We start from the raw sequence: 20559 nt of genomic DNA, 5'->3' as shown, positions 1-20559 counted from the left end.
GTTAATAACTGGGCGAGGAGAAGGAAGAACGAGCGGAAAAAGCGTGTCTATCGATTCGATAGAGGGGATGAAAAAGCGCCGTTGTTCGACTTGATTTCGCGCGTCTTTCATCGACGAATGAAATCGAGCCGAGAAGGAACAATACTTGGTTCATCGATCTCGAACGCAAGCCTCGAAAACTTGCTCTTCATCCGCGAATACGGAAAGGAAACAACGATTCTGCTGGATACATTGAATTATTATTTTCTCGCGAATTAAAATAACGTTTGAGAAAAGTCGGTTGAGGAATTCTTAAGGTTCAACGCACGTCCAACCTGATAAGTGGAACGGTGGCGTGATATCTGACGTCGCTTTCCGTAACAACGGCACCGCCATCATATCGCGGGATTCGATAAGTACACGCCGGCAATTTTTCTATCCTATTGTTACGGGGTGATTTACGTTGGCCGCGTTCCACGAAAACGGTAGTGGTCGCCTGATTGAAAGGAGAGCAAACAAAGGAACGGAATAAATGCAAGTTTCGATCGAGTACGCTTCCGCTTCCTACTACAACCCATTACTAGCCGCCTCCTCCCTCGGATACCGGAATCGCCCGCTCGCGTCTAATATACGGCCGGGCAATATTTTACACGTTCAGGCGTAATAATACTATCGCGCTTTCTTCTAGGGCGTTGGCCAGAAACAAGCTGGCCAACGAGCATAAAAATTCAACCAATCTCGTTCCCCTCGCGTGGATCGTTTAAGCTATATCATCTACCCTTCTATCCTTGCCAGATTCGAGAACTTTGTTGCTTTTTTGTCCCGCTTAAAAATCGTTTCGAATAACGAATCAAGATGTTCACAAACCGTGATACTAATTCACGTCACCGGTTTTCCGCCTCGAATAATCCGTTTCCAGCTCGAGTTTTCGACTCTTAATTTTCATCAGCTCGTATCGTATCGTGGATGGTCGCCTTCGTTCGATCGAACAGGCCGATAAATCGAATAAAAAGGAAGGAGAATTTTCCTGATGAAGAAGAAGAAGAAGAAGAAGAAGAAGAAGAAGAAGAAGAAGATCGTTACAGGGATTGGATTACCGTTACGGGGGAGGGCAATTTATCCCCGGAATATTAAGCAAAGATTACAAGTTTTAAAAGTTGTGTAGCCGGAAACTCCGGAGGAAGTTGCTCCGGCACGAAGAAGATACAAGTTTCCGCGACGGTTTGCGCTTCCGGATAGGTAAAATGCCAACGAGGCGCCTCTCGGGTCCATCGATAATCGCATCGAGGAGGAGGAGGAGGAGGATGCTCCTCGAATGAGCGCGGCATATTTCCGCGAATCGGATGGGAATTTGATAAGGGAGGATTTCCGATCGAGCAAGGTTCTGGGGACATTGCCGACAGTGCATACCGGTGGCTCATTTGTCCAAGAGAAAATCGTTAGCGTTATTGGAATTTTCAACGAGTTTTGGCGGACCTTTCTCTCTCTCTCTTTCTTTCTCGAACCTTCGATCTACCCTCGTGAAACTCATAACCGGGACATTCTCGTTCTTTAACCCCCCTCTCCTCTGCTCTTCCAACCTCTTTAGGGATCGGTTCTAACCCTACGTGGAAAGAAACTTTAATAACTTCCTCCCTTGAAATTCTTTTCTCGCCTTTAATGAATGTCCGACCGGGAGGGGAGGTTCTCGCCAACTTACGAGGAGGAACGCTCGTTAGTATTCGATTTGTTCTCAGAGGAGGGCGAATCGCATAAATTCCAAGAAAATGTAGAGCGAGGACGGTGGAAGAAGGGATGGCTTTGATGTAAGTGGATATCGCGAGAAACGGAGGGAAATAGAATGAAATATTTAATCATTAACGGCGGCAAGCGTTTGATGTAGACATTCAAATTCATATCGCTACACCCGAGTTGAATAATTACCATCTATATTAGCTCGTCGCGTAGCTGACACTTTGAAGCCCACGTTTCCTAACGTAATCCTCGAATTCTCTTTGCCATTAACTTCCGTCGAGATCCTCCCCCTCCTCCTAATAGCGACTACGCCGAACGACCGCGTCGTTCAACGTCTCCAACCTCCCCCTCTCTCTCTCTCTCTCTCTCTTCCATAATCGTATTTAATTAATCCTTTGCCACGACGATGATCTTTCGAATGGAAAAGTAAAAGAAAAAGTGTATATCGATAAGAACACGACCCATAAACGCGATCGTGAAATTTAAAGTAAAAAAGTAAGAAAAAAACCAAAGAAAAATATTCCATCGTTCGAAATCGAGTCTCCTTCCTTCCTATCGAAATTCTAAAAATTCCAATCTAAAACACAAATTCTAAAATTTCTGAAAATCCCGATTAAGGGTAACGGATGGATCAAAATAAACAAATAAACTAGGGATCTAAACGAGCAAGATAATCGTGCCCGGCCACTTTTCACGCCGATATCCCCGCCTCCGATCGACGTCGCTTACGTGTGTTTTACGCGTGTAAACGGGCTGCAATAAATTCCGCTTTGCGCATAGGGCGCGCGTTATATTGTAATTTCGCCGCAAATGCGGTGTCGGCTTTGAAAATCCGTCCGGGACGCGGAATCTTTCTCTCTCTCTCTCTCTCTTTCCCTCCTTCCTCTCATCCACCGCTCTCATACGCGGCGGTGATACGAATAATCGGATTTTCCATGGTTTTCAGCCGTGTTCACGCGTGCCGGAAGTGCGAATCGCGCGAAATGCATGCCGGTGATGACGTTATTGTTCGCCTGCACGGAGGATCGCGTGCGCCGAGACTGATTATAAAACGCGAGAGACGAGAGAGATTGAATCGAGGCGGTGGAGGGGAGGGAAAGGAGAAAGGAAGAAAGAAAGAAAATTTTCAAGCCCGATAGATAACGAAACACGCGATAAACGCGTTTACGTTTCAATTCTAAACGGCAAGGGGGTAAACGGTCGGCCAACGCGAGAAAACAAGAGGAAGAGGGGCGTGAAGCCCCGAAACGCGTGAAATTGCATTTCGCGCCAACAGAGGGAAACGGATAAAGGGGGCGGGTATTGTTTGGATGGATGTTGAACGCAACTGAAAATGGATAACGCGCAGGGACAACCAGGAACGCGTCTTTCCGACTGTCCTTTAGCTTTAGGTATATATTGGTCACGGCTGGATTTTGGAATTGGAGTTTTTCTATGTTTCTCGAAGAAATTAGATGGTCAAATTGTTCGAGAGATCGGTGAAATTAAACAAACTGTTGATTGCATTTCACGGAATAACACAAGGAACGCGTTTTTGCGTATATTGGGGGATGTCAAATGGATGTTGGAATTTTAGAATTTTCTTTTTCGGAGAAATTAGATGCGCGGTGGAATTTGGAATTGTTCGAGAGATCGGTGAAGCTGAACAAATTGTTGATTGCGCCTGTTTCATGGGACAACACAAGGAACGCATCTTTGCGTATATTGGGAAATGTCACAAGTGGATGTTGGAAGTTTTCTATACTTTTTTCGGAGAAATTAGATGCAATGATGGAATTGTTCGAGAGATCGATGAAACTAAAGAAATTATTGATTGCGTTTCACGGAATAACACAAGGAACGCGTCTTTGCGCATATTGGGGAATGTCACAAGTGGATGTTAGAATTAGAGTTTTCTATCATTTTTTCGAAGAAATTAAATGCGTGGTGGTGGAATTGTTCGAGAGATCGGTGAAGCTGAACTTGTTGATTGCGTTTCAGGGGATAACACAAGGAACGCGTTTTTGCGTATATTGGGCGATGTCAAGTGGATGTTGGAATTTTAGAGTTTTCTATCACTTTTTCGAAGAAATTAGATGCGCGGAATTGTTCGAGAGATCGGTGAAGTTGAACAAATTGTTGATTGCGTTTCACGGGACAACACAAGGAACGCGTATATTGGAGGATGTCACAAGTGGATGTTGGAATTTTAGAATTTTCTATACTTTTTCGAAGAAATTAGATGCACGGTGGTGGAATTGTTCGAGAGATCGGTGAAACTGAAGGGCGCGTATCGATCGTTTTGTAATTATTTTCGTTCTCGGGCGAAACAAATTGTTGATTGCGCTTGATGCGCCTCCCGTTTCACAGCGGGACTCGTTTACGGCAATTCAGCCGAGTCTTTTTCCAATCAACGTGCATTTATCCCCGACGGGATACATCTCCACTCCCCTTGGCCCGGGTCCCGAGAAATTTCACGGTCGCCGCGAAAAGAAAAGGAATTACCCTTCCCCCTCTTTGAATTCGCCTCTACTTTAATCGTTATCTTATTTCGCGAGGAACAAAGGATACGGAACGAGCAGGCTTTTCAACAAAGCCCTTTTTCACTTTCTCCCAAGCGTTCTTTCCGACGTTTATCAGACGTCGGATCTTTATCGATATAATTAATTTAGATTAATAAAACAATATTATTCGCCCCCTTAAAACGTTATTCAAAAGATTCGGAAGCTTGTAAAATAAAATATAATATTACGAAGCAAGAGGGAAAGAAAGCGTGAAAAGTTGTCTCCAAGATGTAACAAACTCGACTCGAGATGGAAGAGATCGACAAACGTATATAGCCAACATCAGACATCGCGTTGCAACATTTCCACGTTCTCTACTCTCCGTTATTCTTCGTTGGCGTGGAAAAAAAAAACGTAGGAGAAAGCCTGAATTTATGTCAGCTTGAAAGAAACGCGACTTTACTTTGAACAAAAATGAAACGTCCAACACCGAACTTGTCTCTCCGCGAAATCTCCGATCCCCATAATAAGAATAAGTGGTCTATCGCGGAGGGATAAGAAAAATGAGTAAACTGGTTTACCTTCTCCCTTCTCGGACGAAATAACGTGAAACTAGCGCGCGCGAAGTCCGGATAAACGCGCAAGAATAAACGTAACGCGCGACTCGAACAAGATGGTGAAGAATACCGGGAGGGAAATCCATAGATCAACCTGTGAGGAGGAACGGATGGGAGGGGAGAGTAAACGGTAAATAAAATATATCGACACGCAGCCATGCACCGAAAGCAAATTCCCCAGGAGCGTTTCCTCGTATCGGGGGTTCGCGTGACGTGAATTATTAAACTTAGATCCACGGAACGAAAAGAGAAAGAAGATCCTGCGTCGATATCGAAGATGCGTATATAGGCTCGAAGAAAGGCTTCCTATGATCGTCTTTTTTTTTTCTTTCATCCACGAACCACCACCATCTTTTCAAAACGTTTCCTCCCTTTTCTCTCCCCTTTTCTTCTCCCTGATTTATCGCCCCTCTCGCCGCTCGAATACCAACTAATCCAGCCACCGTTTTCCAGGCAATTAATATCTCGCTTCGTTCCGTTTCGTTTAATTAAAGCAAGGAACGTTATCCTCGTTCCGTATTCTCCGTTCGACGAAAGGTGGATTTTTCTTCCTCCGGGATGGAACCGCGGAACCAAGAGCCGCGTGTCCCGGATATAGAGCCGCGTACGAGCAAACGTGCAAGGATGTGTAAACGTCGGGTATACCCGTGATTTACGACGCGCGCAACCAACGAAACGGTTACATACGCCGGCTGATACGCCGTGTCTTCTCCTCCTCCCCCGAAAATGAAAATGCTCGGATGACGCGTTCGTAAAATTGCCTCGGATGCATTTACTACGTGACGGGAATGAAGAAGACGAGAGCACGGGTGGTACGCCACCACAGGGCAGAAAAACCGGAGGAGAGCCCTTCCATTCCATTCCATCGTGAAGTAAACTCGAGGCATCGCGTGCCTCTGCCGAGGTTTTTGTCTCGGAGAAGTAAACATATTGAAAAATGAAACGAACGGAGGGAAATGCGTTTGAGGAATGTTTAAGGCGATTTGGAATGGTGGACGGATTCTGTGACAAACCGTGAGGGTTTGATATTAGAGAAGTGGGTCGATCCCCAAACGAGAATCCATCCGTGGTTAGTTTGGATGATCCGTAAGAGTCGTGTTTCGCGAAAGATTCGACCGAAAATACGGGAATCGAGGCGAGATTTGCCGCAAAGCAATTGGAACGAGCGTTGGAAGGATCGACGAAAAGATATATTTTTTTTTCTTTTTTTACGCGCATCCAAGATTCGACGTTGAGGAGAAACGATTCGAGGATTCGACACGTAGTAGAGTTTTTCAAATCGTGAATTTCGTAAGACCTTTCTACTCGAGACAAATATCGAGTATCAAAAGATTTCGAGGAGATCTTTTCGAATTCTCGCGTCGAGAAAACGTACTTGGAATGCAAAATACATTTGGGAGTGAAACTTTGTTGAAAGTTGTTTCTCGGGAGTATTTCTCGCAAATAGACGAACTCGCGTAGCGCGAAAAATAAAACTCTTTTTCAAAGATTTTCAAACATTCGCATTTTTATTCGGTCGGGATTAATAAATACGGAAGGCCGATTACGATAAGCGGAGGAACAAGCGAAGGTGAATGCAGCGAAATTATCTTAGCCCAAACTAATATGTACTCTGGGCCACAAATTACACATTGTACGCGACGCTTCCTCTATTCAGGAAGCCACGAAAGGCATCAAAGAAGAAAACGTGTCAGGAGCAGAAGAAAGCCCGGCCGGAAAGCTGCATTTTTAAATCCAATTAGCTTGCTAATGCCCTAATACAACTTCGACCATGCACAAAACGACGGGTTTCCCGAGGGGGAGGTAGCAAATTTTTTCCCAGAGAGAAAAAGCAATCTTCTCGAACAACACCGGCTCTTAAGCAGCTTCGTCGTGTGTAATGGAGGAAGCATAATGTCTCCATCAACGATTTCCCATTTTGTTTGTAGCACTCTTTTCCACTCTCTCTCTTTTTTCTTTTCTTTTCTTCCCTTCTTCTTTGTAAAAAAAAAAAAAGAAGAAAACGCACGTTTTATTGAAAAATAAGAACCTCTATCGGGCGACAACGAGTGGTTTTGCAATCGAAAAAGCATTGGCAACTAAATTAGGATCGTTCAGAATAATTTTCTTTCACGAGATGAATTTTATCTAATCGAAAGCAAACGTTATAAACTGATTTTAAGAAACGATGAAAACTCGAACTCGTTCTTCTTGTTAAATTAGATTCAATTAAATTTTCGAGGTATATAAAGGAAGAAAAGAAGTTTCTTTGGCTCGATAAAAACAAATATTTCATTAAAACTATTCCATTTCTTTCTTCTCGTGTCTCCAGACCCTATACAACGTCTCAACACGGGATTCTTGAAAAAAAAATAAAAAAATACGGATACGATATGGAATTAAATGAAACAGAAGAGATTATTAACCCTCGTTCCACGATGGTCCCACTATTAATCTTAACTTCTTCTTTCTCTCAACAACTTGAACGCAAGAAAAACAGCATTTCTGCCGCATCACGAGCAAAGAAGGATAAATCACGACGGATATAAATCCGACGGCGATAAATAAATCAAAAAAAGAAGTCGAGTGAACAGAAATCGAACGAGCAAAAAATACTCTCCCTCCCTCTCTTTCTATCGTGTAAATCGAAACAGATTGCTATCTAAATTGTTAAAGCTACTCGTATCTCCCGAATAATTAACAATTTACGGTTTCTAATAGAAAAGGCGCGCTTCAAAATCAAAGAACTCTCTCTCTCTCTCTCTTTTTAACTCTCTCTCTCTCCTCGGTCGATTCAAAGCCCAAGGCGAGAAAGGGTATCAGAGGCTGAAACGTTCCGGACATACTTCATCCACCTGAGAGGAAGCGAAACGGAGCCGGCAACTTTCCTACGCTCCCATTAATTGACATAATTAAGCAATTAGGCGAGAGGCGTCCTGATACCTTAGTCGCAATAAGTTACCTTAAGTACGTATAATTTGGGAGATATGCAACGCTCCTAAGTTGCCATAGATTCAGGGTAATTGCGAAGTGGCGAGCGGTGCAAGAGGAGTAATCGGTCGGTGGAAATTTTGCCCTGAATGGCGAAAACCTACGTGGAAAACGAGAATATTTTTCTTTTCGGGATAAGATAGAAAATCAACCTTCTCTTTCTCTCTCTCGATACGAAATTTATTAAGAAATCGAAACGGATCGGTAAATTTCGAGAAGAGATATCGATATATTTCCAGAGGAAACGAGTTTTCTCATCATTTCCAAATTATAGTTGAAACAAATACTTTATTATTTGCGTGGAATGTGAGGAAAGAGAAGAATTATTCGCGGGAATAAAAAGAAGGAAGAGAAATCGGGTGAATAATCGGTTAATCGGGACGATAATGGATGTGAGCAACGATAGAAAAAAAGAAATAGACGCGTTTATCCGGCTATCATATCGATTCTGCATATTTGCTTGGACAATACACCGCTGTATACACTGCGCGTCCTGTGTTTTTTCGAACACAACTCGACTCGATACACGATTCATCAAACAGCCCTCGATGTTAATAAAAATATTTTTCCCTACAAGAGCCAGGTTATAAAAGCCAATCGTGTCCCTCTTCCACTCCGTGAATCAAGATTCGATAACTCTCTCTCTCTCTCTCGGCTCGCTTAATCCCCTTTATGGGTCCCTTCCAAGAAGCAGGACCGTGCTTCATCGATTCCATTATGAAACATCTCAATATAAAGAGAATGCCAACCTGTTCGCAACAGGTTGCAAGTATGAACCGATCTCAACTCTATTTATGGAAAAGCTCCAAGAAAAATAACACTTTCTAGTCTCCAGATTCGAAAGTGTGACGTAAAATTCTCATTGACGAGGTTCAAAAAATCGAAAGGAATGGCGGAGTGCATTTGTTTATCCTCGAAGGGTGTTATTGCAACGATTATTCTGATGCAGTTCGATACATTGTTCAGCTTTGAAAGTGGTTGTTCCCTTCATTCCAGGAGGGAGAGGGGTGCAAGTTGGCCTAGCACACGATCCTGTGTGGCCGAGGTGAGTGTACATATCCCGAAAGCTGAACGCAGGAATGCGACGAGGAGGTTTTCGACCCAACCTCGAGAATGCGTGCACAACCTCGACACGTTGCATTATCGGCCGTTAACGCGTTTCCATAATTATTATTAATATATGCTCGGTAATATTTGGAACGAGTGTAGCGCGTGTATAAATACGTTTATGCAAATGATATGCTTATATATCGAGAGCGGCGAATCTCGTGGCGTGGAATTTCGATAAATACGACGATGCAAATATTATCCAATTTCGCCTCACCTTTTTGCCAATTTTTCTTAACGTTTGCCGGAGGGAATGTGGAACGTATTCGAAATGACGTTGGGACGAAGTTTCTTCGAGAAGACGTGCAAAGTTTCTTCGATACTCTTCGATTCGAAGTCGAATTCTTTCCATCTTTGCTCCCTCATTTCTTATATGGAGGTGGAGATCACACGTTTGGAAAAATTTATTTAATTTCTCTCCCTCGTGATTTCGCGAAAATCTTTTATAACCCGTGCGATAGTTGGAGTTTAATCAACGACAAGAATTTAATTCCGCGGGGGAGTTTTCGGCAACAATGCCGAAGAGGATCAAGTATTCGATTAAGCGACGCCACGCTTAAAGACAATGCGTGGAATTCTCCTCAAAGAAAGTTCCTGAACGTTGACTAGAACGTAACCGTCGCACCGAACAAAAGGGGGAGGAACCGATGATGCCTCGTCTCGAGACGTTTTCCACTTTTTCCCTTCCATTGCTTCTTCCCTACGGTTATTCGCCACGAGTCGCGCAAGTGGTGGCGACGAATACGAAATCCAGTTGAAAAGGAATCAATGGCGGCGAGGTAGAATACGTGCCAGCCGGATCCGTCTCTACATCCCCCTTCCTTCTTCTTCTTCTTCTTCTTCTTCTTCCGAGGAATAAACCGATATCGAGTAGCTCGAACAACCGAGAGACTCGAGTCGTATTTCAAGCTGAAACCATCCTGTCTTAACTCCGATGCATATTCAATAAACCGAGAGATTCTCCACTCCGGTTAATTTAACGCGAACAAACATTTATGTAAACGCGAGCCAAGTCATTCGTCAACTTATTTCTCCACTTTTTACATCGAACATTATTTCTTCTCTCCGTGCTTCGCTTTTTTAAATCGCCTTTATTTTATCTTCCAATACTTCTGAATGAATTAACAACGTAAAAACGCATCCATCGTCGGCGGAATATTTTCGAACTTGTCCATAATTGCGAACGAATTCACAACGACATCAATCTTGATATCGATATCCTCGTAGAGCGATATTTTATCATCTTGGAGGGAGAAAATACGCGCAATTAACGTAAGTTAGAAGTGCACAACAGAGAGAGAGAAACGAAATGGAAGAAGGCACGAAATGAGGTGTAACATCGAGGAGGAGAAGAGCAAAGAGGAGCAGCATGGAAGGAAGAAAAGGTAAAACGCGAGAGCGTTAGCATGTCCCGGATGTTTCGTGCTGGTAATTAAAGGCTGTGGAGGGAACAGCAACACTTCACAACCAAGGTTCACAACACGTTTACCTGGTGGTTTGATAACGTGACCGTTATGAAAAATCGGTCGAAATACAGCCACCTTTCGATACAACTGTAAGCCGTGGGGGGGAAGGTTGCCGTGTCGGCCCACTTCAGCATCGGTTCAATCTCGAGGAGGCACGTGCACGCCAGCCAAGACGAAAAAAAACCAGACATCGAGTTCTCACCCCTCCCTCCGTGGAAAACCGCGAGCGATTTTTAAACCGATAAAAGGGGGCTTTTTATTCTTCCATTTATCGCCAAGCGATAAACTTTTGACACACGATGTTAACTTGTGCGTCCAACTTTTTCGCTTCCCGAGTTCTATCGTCCCTTTTCGAAGTGAATATCGAAGAAATATCGATCCAGTTCCTTCCATTTTTATTAAAATTCCGTAAATGAAGAAGAATTTTTATCATAAAAGAGAGAAGCTATAGAATGTGCAACTTCGTCGTCCGATTAATTCAGGGAAAAGAGCGGAAAATTTACAAGTTTTTTAATATTCTTAATCAACACCATCCATCGTCACATTTATGGACATCATCGCGAGGAAGAAATTCTAAAATTGCGTCGCGATCGATGGTTAAACAGGAAGAGAGGAGAAGGCGCGTATTAATAAGAATTCTTGAAAAAGGAACGCGTTACCGCAAGGGATGGCCACCGCCAACTGTTTGATAGGGCTCGGTACGCGAACTCTTTCCTCCCTATTTCACGCAGAGTGGGCGCCCTGTTGAAAACAATGGACGAAAGAATCGTCTGGCTATAATGCACGAGCGTAGTAGTAGCAGACGGGACTGACAAGTACCGGCACGCTAATATAGAAGGAACAATGCGACATCGGCTGGAGGGAGGGTGAGAGAGAGAGAGAGAGAGAGAGAGTTTTCCAGGGCTCTTGAAACAATTAACGGCACCGCCGTTAATCTCCGCGCTCGACCCTCCATCGCGTCAATCCGCGCCAGATTCGCGGCGATTTAAAAAGTTTCCGAATAAATCGAATCCCCCAACGGTTATCTCAGGTAATTTCCAACGGCCGGATGACTCTTCGATTGAACGGCTCTAATTATCGTCGAAAAATATTAATGGTGTCGACGATAGCCGAGGATAAATATTATTCGTTTTCCTCTCCAGATATCGAGAGAGAGCTTGAACCCCTTTTTCGAATGGAAATTCAATTGAGACTAGAAGAGAAATTTACGCGATGATACATGTGAGAAATTAATTAGTTGGAAATATCTCTGACGCGAGAGAACTTGGAACTTTTGAGAAACATGAGGAACTCTATCGAGAAGACGTTGTCGAGAAAAGTAGAATGAGGAAAAACAATTGTTCGAGAAATTTTTGGATCTCTTCTTCTATCTACTACCTTTCTTGGAATCATCCTGTGTGTACAGGAAAAAAGACAAATTGACGATTTCGTAAGAACTCCGTGGAAAAATTTTGCGCAGATTCGATCAGACGAATAAGAAACGATTCGAAAGAAACGGTCTGGAGTAAGACACTCGGTATAATAAGTAGCTGTCCAACCGAACAGATGGTTCAATTTATTGCTCGGCTTTGGCTGAGCAATCAAGGCCAATAATTAAACTTGTGAAATTCGTCAAAGAAGTGAAAAGTGCTTGGCAAGCAGTAGTCAATCGCTGCTATCAATTACGGTGACAAAAACTTATTAAACTCGTTGGTTATCGATACGCGTATCGATCCACCGCGATGAAGACACTTATCGTTGAATTCCATCTTCCCTGATTTTTGATATCGTTGTTTTATATTTTATATTAAAAAAAAAAATTATCCTTATCGTCTAACTCGATGAACGAATTGGGATCTCAACGACGATAAATAATTGACGAGCATATAAGAGAATGATTATGATAATACGAAACGGAAGCGATATAGATTATATGGCGAAGATAAAAATTTCTGGGAATTAAAAAGCGTTGAAACGGATAAAAATGAGCTTACCTTTGCCGTGCACTTGCTGTCTATTCGTGTCCGCGCGAAGCGCTTCCGCCGTGTGCACCAGCTCGTCCAACTGCGGCTTTTTCTGCCCCAGCTCTCGTAGGACATCCTGTACAAGAATTAATTCAGTTATTAAAACGTCATAGTTTACAATTTTTTTTTTTTTTTTTTTTTTTAAGAGATTAAACGTTGCACCACGCCTCGATTGAAAACGACGAACGAGAATGATGGCTCTCTTTCGACCACCTATACACGCGTATTTTTGTATTTTTTATTTTTTTTTTTTTTTCCAGTACGCAGTAAATCAAAATTTATACCCATATCTATATCTATAAAAGGTTCTACCGATCAAAAACCAACTTCGTTAATATTCCAACACTTGGAAAATTTTTGTTCGAACAGACCGCAATGACTGGTTTCGCTGTTTATTTCGTTAAAAAAAAAAGAACAAAAAAAAAAAAATCTGATTTTTATTCTATTTTCCTTTCTTTTCATTTTTTTAATTGAAATCGAATACGAATACACGTGGCGTACACGATAAATCAAAATTGATAACCTAACAAAAGGTACGATCGATCAACAATCATTCATTCGGTAAATAACCATAAACTATCGAAAACTTCGATTGGGATCAAATTGCAATGATCGATTCTCCGTTTTTTTTTCCCTCTTCGTAAAACATCTCCTTCTTTCTTTTTTCATTCTTTCCGCGTGGAAAAAAATATTCATAAATATTCTTTCACGAAACGACGTAAAACTACTACGTTCTACGAAACGGTGGTACGGGTCGATCACCCGTTTCTGCCTCTTCGTTGTAACTGGTTTCTACACTACACGGGCCTATCGATCGGTCGTAGACATTCTAGAAACCGAGCTACCATTTTCGCAGCCCATTGTTGGAAGCACACGGGGGGACTCCGGGCTTTTTGAAAACCTCATTAGCATATTGCGAACGAAACGCGTATTATTATCCCGTTCTGTCATCGCGTGCGATTATTACGACCGTGCAATAAAATCACGCGAAACGGCAACTAATTAAAACTTGTCTCTCTCTCTCTCCTCCCTCCCCTTTATATTCGACGGAAAGTAGAAACGTATTAAAATGACTTACTGACATCATTTTGTTGCATCCCTCGCATCGTTATCGATCGCGAGAGAGAGAGAGAGAGCATTAACATATACGATGATAAACGAATATCGCAACTTCTCGTCGAACCGTCTATTAAAAGCGAACCAGAATTTACCCGTATTTTCGTCGAGAGCTCTTTTAAGCTGATTAAAAGTATCAATTTATCTAATTGAAACGAAGGTACAAAAGCTAGCCGGATGTATGAATAAATTTATGAGATTTCCGAGCGTTTCGTGTTTGAAAGCTTATATTTTCACGAAGAAAGATTCATACCGATCTCGAATTCTTCTTTGAAAGAAACTCTCTTTCCTGATGGTTAGGATACGAGCCAAACGATGCAATCTAGATAAAAGATGCAACAGCGGAAATTCAAAGTTCTGTACATCGAAAGCTTCTTCTTCAACTACGAACAAATTCATCTTTATCGTATCGTATCGTTTGATCGTTTGTCATCGAAAGAAATACGATACTCCTCCCATTGACGAGAGAGAGTTTCATTATTCATCCGTTCGTCCCGAATAACGTGATTTAAATAATAACTTATTGTTAAAGTCGAGGAGGAGGAGGGAGAATTCGATCGTTTACGTGGGAAAATGTTTATCGAAGCAGGGATACTCGGAGGATTACGAAAACAATAACCGTTGTTAAGCCTTGCTAATCTGGAGCGTGGCGAGATGAAAGGAAAAGGCGAACGACTGCCTCTTTCGCGCCCGACTACACCGAATCCTAATCCCATTCTCGCCTAACGATCAAATTAATTTTCCTATAGTCGACTAACCGTGAAACGTTCAATCCTCCCCTCCCTCAGGAACGTCTCTTTTCGTTTTGGCGAACTGTGAATCTATTTGGAATAAATTACGGATCGATTATATGAGTGGAAAAAAATATATCCATCTTTCCGAAAAGAAAAAAAACGTTCATTTAACGTTCATTACGTCTCCTTTCGATAACAATGAAGCGGAATTATGAATCAGTTATATATCTATGAGAAAAAATTCGAAAATTCATTTCTTGTCGGAGATGATATTCGTTGGAAAAAAATTTCTGCCCTTTCGAAAGAAAATGTTATTCGCTCGGTTGCTAAACGAAAAGAGACGTAATGACAGTTAAATGAACATTCTCCTTTGGAGGATTGAACGTTTCACGATTAATCGTTTAACTGGATGAATCGTGGATCGATTACACGAACGGAGAAAAATTCGAAGATTCATTTTTTAAGCTAAGGAGACTTAGAGATAACATGGTGTATTATAAAGAAAAAAAAAAGAATTCAATTATCGATGAAAGTTTCGAACAATGATCGATATATCGAATATCTTAATAGTCTCGGAGGAGAGGACTTTTTTTTATCACCGAACAGCCACATCCAATTTCGCTCCATGCTGAACCCACCCTCTCTCTCTCTCTCTCCGTCAGCTGTGTGTCGTCGAATTAGCCAGATCGAAACTGGCCGGATTACTCCGTTAATCTTGGTAATCCATTTTCTTTCTTCTCGTCGAGGGATAGTTCCACTTTCGACTTTATATCCGATCAAATTTTCAACGCGCGCCTTTAATAGCTTTCTTTAAATAGATAACTTTCGTTCGTTATTTCTCCCCCTCCCCTCGAATAGAGCGAAATTTTCCCGTTTACACGGACGAATGAAAACTTTAATACCGATTAAACTTTAACCTTTGAGCTTTTATTATGCGACATCGTCGAGCGTCACTTATACGAATCCGCGAATCTCGTTTAATATAACGTGATTGAAAATATATTTCCTACATATTCGATGCGATTGCCACGAATTTCAAGAAAAATATTTTCTTTCTCGTGAATTCTTATACGAATAAAAAATATTAATGAAGAGAATTACTATATACAATTAATCTTTTTGTTTGCTCCTCGATAAACTCATATAAACAAACTCTACTTTTTAAGAGAGACTCGTAATACTCGATACACGTGTTAAACTGAGGAAGACAATTAGATAAATTCTCATTATACACGCAATTATATAAACTTATTTGGCGAAAGTTCGTATATAAAGCTTGCTTTTTTTTTCGTTTCTTCCGTTTTTAATCTCAACTTCGTACGACCGCGCATAAACCAAGTTATTTATAAGCCTCGCGTGTAATCGATCGTGCGTTACTTCCGTGTCACCGGCGGCATGGAAAACTCGCCTCCATATATATATATATATATATATATATATATATATGGAGTGAAGCTCAAGAAGGCGAGGAGGCACGAAAATATGGAAACGACCCCGTTCGATATAATGTATGGTGATGCATCGCATCGTTATGCAGATACAAAGTTAAAGACAAGAGTGTCCCGAGTGGACACTTGGATAATGGTGACTTTGTCATGCGTGAAACGAACTCCGTTAATGTTACGTGAAAATGCGACGAGATTTATGGGGGACGAGTGGCGTTGAAGAGACCATCGACCAAGGACGCGTTCGAATTTTACGTATGTTTTTTGCATGCGAAACAACCGTGTTGTACGTCTGTGCATGAAGAGTGTGAAAAAAAAAAAAAGAAAGAAAAAGAGATCGAAATGTTAGACCTGTATCGTGGATTTAATAACGAAAAGATGAATTTTTCAATTTTTCTTTTGGAGCTCTATTGTTGTTTCTACTAGTTTCTCAAGTTTCAAAATTTTAAGTCACTCAGAGTTGCATAAATTCCGCGTATAAAAAGAATTCTAGGATTCTTGAATTTAAGAATTCTAGATTTCTGTAATTCGCCTTCTAGAATTTTACAATTTTAAAATTTGAAACACGTAGAGTGCCAATAGTTTCTAAAAATTATGGAAATTTCATTCTTCGCGCTGAATATAAAAAATTTTTAAATTTTCCATCGGATTGAAGAAATAACGAACAAGGGAAAAAGCTACAACGAATCCCGATGTCGAAACTTTCGATGCTTCCACCGTTGAATACCCTTCGTTCCCTTGAATACCACATTCGTCATTCCGATCCACGTTAATCGCGTTTAATCACCCCACAGTCCTTCCCCCCTGCCCCTATTTCGATATCCTTCGATACCTCTCCCAACGAAAAGGGATATCGATGGCGTTGAATCGAAACGTCTAACCATAGATCGAAAAACGTTAACCGAGCCGAGTATTCGCCAATTCGTTGAAAAGGCAGGGGGCTTTGAAGCAGCTTGTCACATTCTCGTCTCTCTTTCCGCGATAACCAATGGAAAACCCAGTAGGATTTGAACCGTTGAAACAGGGGCCACGGGAATTTCAATAGATACCAGATCCCTCCCCCTCCCCCAACAAGCTGAATGTTATCGTTCGCGTTGAAAAAAGTGATATCCAGAAAACGCCTCCTGTCGCGTCCATTTTAATCCGTTCTACGAACTGACTGCGTTTTCGGTCGTGCATTTTTTCTTTTTTCTCTCTTCCCCTTTCTCTCTCTATATATACATATATTTCATTTCATTTCCTTTTTCTCTCTTCTTCTTTCTCTTTTTTCTTTCGTATACCGATGCACACATACAAGGCACAACACGACTTAGTAGTAATCTTAATTAATGTTCGCGGGGAGGGGAAAAAATTCGTATAATTCGCTTCTGCATAGCATCAACTATTCCGCCTCGGCTCGGATTTTCCCTTTTCTTTTTTTCTTTTATTAGAAGAAGAGGATTATCTCCCATCCTTGACACGGTTAGCTTCTTTTCAGCTTCGCGTTATTACGCCATTAAGTTTGTAGAGTCGTGAAAAGCCGGCCGGTTCAGACACACGCGTAATTGCAATTTCCCTCGCCGCACAACAGGCCGCATGTTGTTTCAGATAAGTCTTGAATAATTAACGGTGCGCCACCGGGTTGACTAAATCATAGGAAATTTCGCCTCGCGAACGATAACACATCGTTCAATGGAGAGGATAAAATACGAGGCTGCGAGCGATAATGTTTGACGAACGGTTTCAAATCATGTGTTTCTCTCTCCCCTTCTCTCTCTCTCTCTCTCTCGTTCTCTTTAATATCTAATCGCGTAATCTATTTTATCCGAGTATGCAAATGAAAACAGGCAACTGCCCCCTCGATTTTAACAACGGTACACGTTTCGACTTCGCATATCTGATCGAGCATTCTTCCTTCCTAGCAAACATCTAGCTTACATTAATTTTCTGATATCTCGTTTAATTTCTACCTTTCTTCATTTCCATATTCCTTCCTCCATACCACGTTATTATTTCACATCCTTTCACCGCGTATCCTTTTCACCGCAGTCGTCTCAAAATAATAGTTTCTCCAAAAAAAACAACGAAAATCGGATCGACATCCGTTTATTAAAGCTTCGAGCGCGATTTTTTTAGTTAAAACTCGGTTGAATAATCGCGACGAGCGAAGCTGTCGGACGTTTTTTTCCTGCGAATCCAATTAGAACGTAATTGAAAGAGGAAGTTATGGACCGATCGGCGAGGAAGACTGCGTTATAGGATTTTTCTTTTTTTCGTCCTTTCAAAGAATGCGTTGCGCGCAAGATAAATTGCCGGTTAAACCCTCGTCAACCCCGAATAACTTCTCCAACTATGAAATATTTCCTCATAAACAAGACAAAGGTGCGTCTTACTTTCCCTTGTTTCGCCATTTCCCTTCTAATCGTTGCAAAGTATGGATCATCGTCAACTCTAATCAAACCTGCGTGAAAAAGTATCGAGAATGTCGAAATCTTGCAACTTTATTTTTATCCAATCCTCTTTAAAAAGAGTAGAGTTTCGTAGGAAATAAGCAACAACGAGGGGAACGTGTCCGACAGAAATATCGCTTTAATTGTATGGCTGTTCTACTACGCGAGAGACAAGTGGTGGACGCGCCTAAGTGCGAGTTTTCAAATTAATCGAAACGTATGATCATATTTCAATCTCGAAACGTCGTCTTCTTCCTCCCTGTTTCGCTTTTATTCGAGGAGAAGATGGAGAAGAGCCCACACCGAGATCGGCCTCCTTCGAGGAAAAAAAATATCTCCAGGAGGATATTCGTTCCAAGGGTTAACGGATGACGCACCGGTGGCACGCAAGCTTGTCAAGAGGAAATTGAAATAGGTGCGTTCACGAGACATTTTGTCCCGAATATGAATAACGGGGACATCGAGTGACGTCGATCGATCAGTTAACGTGAAACGGCTAACTAAATAAAACGAAATTTGATTCTAAGGAAACTAAGGTGGAGTACTAAGGTAAGTACGTTTGTTGTTTTGTGTACAGTTTCGTTAATGGAAATGCCGGAGGAGATGACACACGGGCTGTATAATCCTGTCAAGGATATTAACAAACGTCCGAGAGTTTCGATCTCTGGAAAAGCTTTGCCATTTTCGATGGCAAAATTATGGAAATAACTAATCGACTAAATAAAACGACGCGATAAATTTTATCGTATATCCGACGTAATTTGTTCAAATTATCTTGCTACGATCGTTTCTTGAAATTTGCGAGAATCAAATTATTCGATAGAGGATTTTTTCGATAAATTTTTCCCGTTCGCGAAAATTCGTAAAAGTGAATTCGAATCGGTGATAAGTAAAATTATCGAAAATATATGTATTTTTTTTAGCCAAGCATGGAAATGCATCATTAATAAACTGTTTCTTTTAAAATGTAATTCTGCTACGTGAAATAGAGCGAAACATTAAATATGTAAAGTATGCATCGCTCCATTTTAAAAAAAATATATTCTCAAGCAAGATTATACATGAAAGAAATTAAACTTTTATTTTGAAAAGAAAAAATTGGATGAATTTCCTTATAACATGTTTACCGTTCGAATTACTTTCACCAATAATTACAACGCACTTTCGTATTCGTATCGACATTTATTTCTTCTCTTTCTAAATTTGAATATCGCGTTATTCCTTTCTCCCTAATTTTTTCTAATTAATAAAAAAATACCTAAAAATCAAAGGATTTACATTATCCTTCGAGCCCTGTCCTTACCGTTTAACCCATAAAAAGAATCCCTACAAGCAAGCAGTAACCGCGCCAGGAGGGCTCAACAGCTTAGGGATTGATCGATAATTAATGCGAGCCAGGCGTGAATTACCGCCGCCAGAGGAGGAAACGTACGAGTCGGCGGCCCGTTTATGCTGCAGTTTCGCCTCCCACCCGCAACTAACGATCGCAAAGTTGCAAGAGTAACGAGACGCTTGTTCTGGACGTGATGTAAGAAAGTTACCATTCTGGGATACAACCGAAAAACACTCGTCTTGACTCGTAGAGAAACGAAAGAAAGAAAGGAAGAAAGGTACGAAGAAAGGGTGAAGAAATAAAGAAGAAAACGAGGCAGGGGGCCGAGAAGAAAGTAGAATTACAACGGTAACAAAGGATATCTTCCCGGATATAACCACCCTGGGTCTACACCCAGGATGGAAAAAACTCGGCGAAACCAGCATGGTTTTTGGTAAGAAGATTTCCACCGACGTCGTTAATTTTCTTTTCTATTTGCCCGGTAAAGCGGTTCGCCGTGGCTATCCTCGCGGGGAAGAGGGTAACGTCAAAGGGGGGGGGGGGGGGCGGTGTTATTGCATTGCGGCCGGCAAAGAAGCGAACCGACCACCGACCAGAGAAAGAGGAAGAAAAAAAATTATCGGGAAACCGTGGCTGCACGATTTATCCCGGAAGAACGCGACCCCAAAAACGACCCACAAAGAACGCGTTCCCCGCGTTCCTTCACGGACAATATTCGCGCGAAATTCCTTTTTTAACCGCATCAAAGGGGACACGACCTAAATCTCTTCCCTCTAAATTCGACTTAAAACGAAACCGCTCCCGCTCTCCCAAGATTCGAACGGTTCGATCGATTCCACAATCTTTCGACTGAGAGAAGAAGAGAGGAGGAAGGAAGAGAGGAAGGGAAGAGAGAGCGTATCGAGGAAACAATGCGCATATTTCGGTCGAACGAGATAACGAGATTAAGATAACACAAGCCGAAAACACTGACTCACTTTATTTTGATCGTTACGTACCTTGCCTTTTCTTATCTCTAACACTTGAGAAATAATATCTAACAATTGCTCTAATATATCAGACAGAAAACTGCGCAATATATATTTCCTGAGCGTTTCTTTCCTTCCGAAACTATTAAAAACTACGAGAGAAGAACGAGAGAAA

At 41.6% G+C, this 20559-nt stretch overlaps 1 protein-coding gene across 11 annotated transcripts in view; it reads right to left on the bottom strand.

Annotated features, from left to right (window-relative positions):
- The window catches only part of LOC413968 (dystrophin, isoforms A/C/F/G/H), a 413776-nt gene that overhangs the window by 307270 nt on the left and 85947 nt on the right, over positions 1 to 20559 (bottom strand). For all 11 annotated transcript variants that reach the window (XM_026446499.1, XM_026446488.1, XM_026446500.1 and 8 more), the window contains one exon: positions 12330 to 12435. In XM_026446499.1, the coding sequence (XP_026302284.1) occupies positions 12330 to 12435 (106 nt within the window). The remainder of the gene's footprint in view (positions 1 to 12329; positions 12436 to 20559) is intronic.

The sequence above is a fragment of the Apis mellifera genome, linkage group LG1, assembly GCF_003254395.2.
Source record: "Apis mellifera strain DH4 linkage group LG1, Amel_HAv3.1, whole genome shotgun sequence".
NCBI classification, from domain to species: Eukaryota; Metazoa; Arthropoda; class Insecta; order Hymenoptera; family Apidae; genus Apis; species Apis mellifera.
This window is presented reverse-complemented; position numbering and strand designations above follow the sequence as displayed.